This window comes from Borostomias antarcticus (genome assembly GCF_949987555.1).
Source record: "Borostomias antarcticus genome assembly, chromosome: 1".
In the NCBI taxonomy this organism is placed as follows: domain Eukaryota; kingdom Metazoa; phylum Chordata; class Actinopteri; order Stomiiformes; family Stomiidae; genus Borostomias; species Borostomias antarcticus.
In genome coordinates, this window is record NC_140234.1 from 56,008,263 (window position 1) to 56,015,762 (window position 7,500).

At 47.0% G+C, this 7,500-nt stretch overlaps 1 protein-coding gene across 1 annotated transcript in view; it reads right to left on the minus strand.

Moving 5' to 3' along the window:
* The window catches only part of chm (CHM Rab escort protein), a gene marked incomplete at its 5' end in the record, with an annotated part of 49,962 nt that overhangs the window by 426 nt on the left and 42,036 nt on the right, over nt 1-7,500 (minus strand). Inside the window, 2 exons of the mRNA XM_084436790.1 lie at nt 1-857; nt 1,293-1,438. The exon at nt 1-857 is cut by the window's left edge and continues 426 nt beyond it. Of these exons, the coding sequence (XP_084292916.1) occupies nt 621-857; nt 1,293-1,438 (383 nt within the window). The 3' untranslated portion in view covers nt 1-620. The remainder of the gene's footprint in view (nt 858-1,292; nt 1,439-7,500) is intronic.

Sequence of the window (7,500 nt, forward strand, 5' to 3'; positions counted from 1 at the left end):
ATCGTCAGACAGACGCAGGCGAGGTCATGCGTCCCAACGAGACGGCTTCAGCTCTGAACAGATGGCAGAGAAGACATGCTTCTGATCAATAAATAAACACACACACACCTGCTGACAGAGCAGCAACACAGACCTCACACTCCAGGAGAGAGAGGAGAGAGAGGAGAGGAGAGAGAGGAGAGGAGAGAGGAGAGAGAGGAGAGGAGAGAGAGAGGAGAGGAGAGAGAAGAGAGAGGAGAGAGGAGAGAGAAGAGAGAGGAGAGGAGAGAGAGGAGAGAGAATAGAGAGGAGAGAGAGGAGAGAGAGAGAAGAGGAGAGATGGAGTCCATATCCAGTCCAGAGGAGTCCACCAGATTGGTTAACTTCATAAATTTACATCCGGTCTTCCCAAAGGGGCAGGGTTGATATCTGATTGGCCCCCCTGCTGTCGGAGGAGGCGGAGCCTGGTGATGGGGTTGAGTTTGGGGCGGAGCCTGGGAGGGGCGGGGTTGATATCTGATTGGCCCCCTGCTGTCAGAGGAGGCGGAGCTGGGGGATGGGGTTGAGTTTGGGGCACAGCCTGGGAGGGGCGGAGTCAGCCAGAGCCAATCCACGGAGGTGTGGAGGGAAGGGGGGCGGAGCTACTCCTCTGTGGGCAGGTTCGGCTCTTCCTGTGGCTCTGTGGCAGTTTCCTGTGACGACACCTCCTCGGTCTCCTCCTCCTTCTTCTCCTCCGCCCCCCCCTCCTCCCCCTCCTCCCCCTGGCTGAAGCCTGCTCCTTCAGGGGGCGTGTCTCCGTCGTAGATGATGTCCTCGGGATTGGGCGCCGGGGGACAGAACTCCTCCTCCGGGAGGATCTTCTGGAACACCGACTCCGCCTGCAGACACACACACACACACACACACACACACACACACACACAGCAAGTCATGTGAGAGAGAGAGAGAGAGAGAAAGAGAGAGAAAGAGAGAGAAAGAGAGAGAGTGAGAGAAAGAGAGTGAGAGAAAGAGAGAGATTGAGAGAGAGGGGGGGAGACAGAGAGAGAGAGAATAAGAGAGAGAAAGAGAGAGAGTGAGTGAGAGAGAGAGTGAGAGTGAGAGAGGGAGAGGGGGGGGAGACAGAGAGAGAGAGGGAGAGAGTGAGAGAGAGAGAGGGAGAGAGAGAGAGGGGGAGACAGAGAGAAAGGGAAAGAGAGAGAATGAGAGAGAGAGCGAGAGAGAGAGAGAGTGAGAGAGAGTGAGAGTAAGAGAGGGAGAGAGAGAGGGAGAGAGAGAGTGTGTGTGTGTGTGCGTGTGTGTGTGTGTGTTCTCACCAGGGTGATGGAGTGATGGCTGTCCAGCGCGCTGTCAGGCCCGGGACAGACGTGGATGTTATTGGGCAGCTCAGAGCTGCTCTCAGCCAATCCTGAGCCGTCTCGCAGGTTGAAGTACATCACCCAGAGCACTGCTGGACGCTCGTCTGCACACACACACACACACACACACACGCGCACACACACACACACACACACGCACACGCACACACACACACACACACACACACCACCGCCGAAAGAGGGAGACAGAGAGAGAGGTAAATGGACTTCACAATGGTCTCTCGTTCATCCATGCAAGGTGCTAGTCTGCTCGCTGGGAGCAGTTTGGGGTTCAGGGTCTTCTTGCTCAAGGACACTTCACAGGTAGTCAGGAGGAGCCGGGATTCAAACCGCCAACCCTACGATCGCTGGACGACCCGCTCTACCTCCTGAGCTACAGTCACCCCGGGGGAGGGAGAGAGAGAGAGAGAAACAGAGAGAGAGAGCGAGAGAGAGAGAGAGCGAGAGAGAGAGAGAGAGAGAGAGAGAGAGACATACACTGATCCCCCAGAGACAAAGAGACGCACTGATCCCCCAGAGACAAAGAGAGACACACTGATCCCCCAGAGACAGAGAGAGACACACTGATCCCCCAGAGACAGAGAGACACACTGATCCCCCAGAGATAAAGAGACACACTGATCTCCCAGAGACAAAGAGACACACTGATCCCCCAGAGATAAAGAGACACACTGATCCCCCAGAGACAAAGAGACGCACTGATCCCCCAGAGACAAAGAGACGCACTGATCCCCCAGAGACAAAGAGAGACACACTGATCCCCCAGAGACAGAGAGACACACTGATCCCCCAGAGATAAAGAGACACACTGATCCCCCAGAGACAGAGAGAGACACACTGATCCCCCAGAGACAGAGAGACACACTGATCCCCCAGAGACAAAGAGACGCACTGATCCCCCAGAGACAAAGAGAGACACTGATCTCCCAGAGACAAAGAGAGACACACTGATCTCCCAGAGACAAAGAGAGACACACTGATCTCCCAGAGACAAAGAGAGACACACTGATCTCCCAGAGACAGAGATATACACTGATCTCCCAGAGACAAAGAGAGACACACTGATCTCCCAGAGACAAAGAGAGACACACTGATCCCCCAGAGACAAAGAGAGACATACACTGATCTCCCAGAGACAAAGAGACACACTGATCTCCCAGAGACAAAGAGAGACACACTGATCCCCCAGAGACAAAGAGAGACACTGATCTCCCAGAGACAAAGAGAGACACTGATCTCCCAGAGACAAAGAGAGACACTGATCTCCCAGAGACAAAGAGAGACACTGATCTCCCAGAGACAAAGAGAGATAATGATCCACTAGAGACAGAAGAGAGACACACTGATCTCCCAGAGACAAAGAGACACACTTATCCCCCAGAGACAGAGAGAGACACACTGATCTCCCAGAGACAGAGAGAGACACACTGATCTCCCAGAGACAGAGAGAGACACACTGATCTCCCAGAGACAAAGAGACACACTGATCCCCCAGAGACAAAGAGACACACTGATCCCCCAGAGACAGAGAGACACACTGATCCCCCAGAGACAAAGAGAGACACTGATCTCCCAGAGACAGAGAGACACACTGATCCCCCAGAGACAAAGAGAGATAATGATCCACTAGAGACAGAAGAGAGACACACTGATCTCCAGAGAGAGAGAAAGAAGGGGGGGGGAGAGAGAGAAAGGGGGAGGAGAGAGAGAGAAAGAAAGGGGGGGAGAGGGAGAGAGAGAGAAAAAGAAGGGGGGGGAGAGAGAGAGAGAGAGAGAGAAAGAATGGGGGGAGAGAGAGAGAGAGAGAGAGAAGGGGGGGGAGAGAGAGAGAGAGAGAGAAAGAATGGGGGAGGGAGAGAGAGAGAAGGGGGGAGGGAGAGAGAGAGAGAGAGAGAGAGAGAGAGAGAGAGAGGGGGGAGAGATGGATGACTTTAGAGGCTGTAGAGGGCTCTTCTGTATCATTAGCCTTTAAAATGCTAGAGACCAAAAAAAAGAGAGAGAGCAGAAGAAAGAGGAGAATAGAGGAGAGGAGGAAGAGGAGAGGAGAGGTGTCACTCTGAAATGTCAAAGCGGTCATTACCCAAATGTCAGACAATTATAATATGTGTTACTTTTCCTGTTCCAGCCAGACCTCTGATTCTCCTCACAAGGAGGGAGGGACGAGGAGAGGAGGAGAGGAGGAGAGGAGGAGCATACACCAACACACACACACCTCCAACGCACACACACACACCTCCAACACACACAATCTCACACACACACACACCTCCAACACACACACACACACGAGAAATGTCATATTAGCATAGACCTCCTGATGGGTTCTTTAATGCTTGGTCTCTCTCTCCCTCTCTCTCTCTCGCTCTCTCTAGACTGCTGTCCAGCCATAACCTCAACCCTCTATATACACACACACACACACACACACACACACACACCACACACGCACACGCACGCACACACAGGTGACTTTGTCTGTCTGGCCGTTGAGCGCTCTGGCTCCGCCCCTCTCTTCATTCATCGTCAGAAACACCAACTCTATTTGTTCTGACATTTTAATTAAAATACCACTACCTCATCCCCCACTGATAAAAGGGTTGATGTCACATAGCCTGGCCACACACACACACACACACACACACACACACACACACACACACACACAGCCCTGGTCCCCCACCTAAGCACCACACACACACACACACACACACACACACACACACACACAATCACACACAATCACACACAACAAGCGCACGCATGTGCACACACACACGCACACACGCGCGCGCACACACACACACACACACACACACACACACACGCGTGAGCAGGTAGACTAAACCCAGAGAGATGAGGGAGGAGTGTGTGAGAGAGGGAGCAGAGAGGAGAAGGAGGGCAGAGGGACAGACAGACGGACAGATGATGGAGAGAAAGATGGAGAGAAATGATGATGAGACAGAAAGAGAGAGAGAGGGATGTGGGGGCAGAGAGAGGAGGAGGAGGAGGAGGAGGAGGAGGGAGGATGTCAGAGGAGGAGATCTCCATCATGTTTGTCAGCAAGCTGATGACCTGGTCTCCCAGACGCACACACACACACACACACACACACACACACACACACACACACACACAATCACACACACACACACACACACACACACACACACACACACAGACAGTAATACAACAACTGATGGTTGTCTGTGCCTGTTCTCCTGGTCGGACAGGCGATCATTAATACCAATCAGAGGTCCTCCTGATGATCATGACTCCATCATGACCCCCCCTCTAACCTCCCCTCCCCCATCTGCTGCTCCGGGGTCAACACACTCATGTTTTCATCATCAATTTGCAAGATTACTCCTCTCTCTCCCCCCTCCCATGGCCTGGGCGTCCCACGGTAACGCACCTGCTTTAGGAGGTCGGATATATACCCATCAAGAAGAATATATACCCATCAAGAAGAATATATACCCATCAAGAAGAATATATACCCATCAAGAAGAATATATACCCATCAAGAAGAATATATACCCATCAAGAAGAATATATACCCATCAAGAAGGAATATATACCCATCAAGAAGGAATATATACCCATCAAGAAGAATATATACCCATCAAGAAGAATGTATACCCATCAAGAAGGAATATATACCCATCAAGAAGAATATATACCCATCAAGAAGGAATATATACCCATCAAGAAGAATATATACCCATCAAGAAGAATATATACCCATCAAGAAGAATATATACCCATCAAGAATATATACCCATCAAGAAGAATATATACCCATCAAGAAGGAATGTATACCCATCAAGAAGAATATATACCCATCAAGAAGAATATATACCCACCCAGAAGGAATATATACCCATCAAGAATATATACCATCAAGAAGGAATATACCCATCAAGAAGAATATATATCCATCAAGAAGAATATATACCCATCAAGAAGAATATATACCCATCAAGAACAATATATACCCATCAAGAACAATATATACCCATCAAGAATATATACCCATCAAGAAGAATATATACCATCAAGAAGGAATATATACCCATCAAGAAGAATATATACCCATCAAGAAGAATATATACCCATCAAGAAGGAATATATACCCATTAAGAAGAATATATACCCATCAAGAATAAATACCCATCAAGAAGAATATATACCCATCAAGAAGAATATATACCCATCAAGAAGGAATATATACCCATCAAGAATAAATACCCATCAAGAATAAATACCCATCAAGAATAAATACCCATCAAGAATAAATACCCATCAAGAATAAATACCCATCAAGAATATATACCCATCAAGAATAAATACCCATCAAGAATAAATACCCATCAAGAATATATACCCATCAAGAATAAATACCCATCAAGAATAAATACCCATCAAGAATAAATACCCATCAAGAATATATACCCATCAAGAATAAATACCCATCAAGAAGAATATATACCCATCAAGAAGAATATATACCCATCAAGAAGAATATATACCCATCAAGAAGGAATATATACCCATCAAGAAGAATATATACCCATCAAGAAGAATATATACCCATCAAGAAGAATATGACCCATCAAGAAGGAATATATACCCATCAAGAAGGAATATATGCCCATCAAGAAGAATATATACCCATCAAGAAGGACTATATACCATCAAGGAGAGGGGAATAGGTTTCCTGACGCGTCGTCTTTGAATGGCGCCTATAAGCCAGTTATAACATGGCATCACATCACTAGACAGGGACAAGACAGTTATAACATGGCATCACATCACTAGATAGGGACAAGACAGTTATAACATGGCATCACATCACTAGACAGGGACAAGACAGTTATAACATGGCATCACATCACTAGACAGGGACACGACAGACTATGTGAAACAACGATGGCATGAAAGATCTGGACATGAAAAGAACTGCAGACGAGGCTGAATTCTGGGAAACGCAGTCTTTCTCCACCGGCTCCCTGACCTGGAGACACTTCTGTTGGAATGATTCGGGGTTTTTATCACTCCTAAACAGAAGCCTAAAAAAACTGGCACTCCGCTCTTCTACAGATCCTGTTGGCAGCAAGTAAAAAGGTTATTGAGAAAAAAAAAAAAAAAAAGGCTTCAGAAAAATGGTCCTACTGCTGGCCTCTTCGTCAGTATTGTCAAGCACTTCCATCTTCTAGAACAGATGACCTCCACACGCCTCCAAAAAGAGCTGGGAAGAAAACGCTGGATAAAATGGTCTGTTTATTTAGCCAATGAGACGGATCCATCATGATGATAGTAGCATCATATGTGATGTTTTAACTTGGTGAAGCAAATGTATCTTAACTTCCTGATCCTGATCTTTACTTCCTGATCATCCCATGACCTCACGTTTGCGTCCTCTTTCTTTTTTTATTACAGCTCCGGGTGAGATGTAGTGTTTTCGGTGGCGTGTGGCGGTTGGTTCGTTCTTTAGAAGAATTAAGCAAAAACTACCAGAGCAACTTTCATTCAGCTCGGCGGAGGGACTAGATAACTGGGTCAACTTGGAACCCATAACATTTGGGAAGGGATCCGAATTACAGGGCGTGTCCAGGACCCGCCTAAACGGGCCGGCCAATCACCTCCATCCATTTTCTGGACTAGGATTACGGAAAAACGGCCAGACCTGTGTATTTGTATGTATGTATATGTGTATGTATGTATGTATGTATGTATGTATGTATGTTTGTGTGTATATATATATATATACACACATTTTTTCTCTATTTTTATTTCATTTATTTGTAAATTACAAGGGCTACACACAGTGGGAGTAATTGAAAAAAACAAAACAGTGGACACAATTGATGTGATTGTATAAGTTTCTGAAACTGAAATAAAAACAACAAAAAAACTAAAAAAACGACCAGATCGATTTTCATGAAACTATCCCAGGTGAAGGAGGTTTGAGTCTTCGACCCCGCTGGGGTTTGAAAGTCGACCGCTGCTGATAAACAATCTTTATCTAAAACACAAGTTCTATTTTTACTAAATGGATCGGCCAAAATCGGCCACTGCTGGTCAGAAGCTAGAGTGCAACAAACAAAAATATATATTTAAAAATATTAAACATGTTTATTACCAG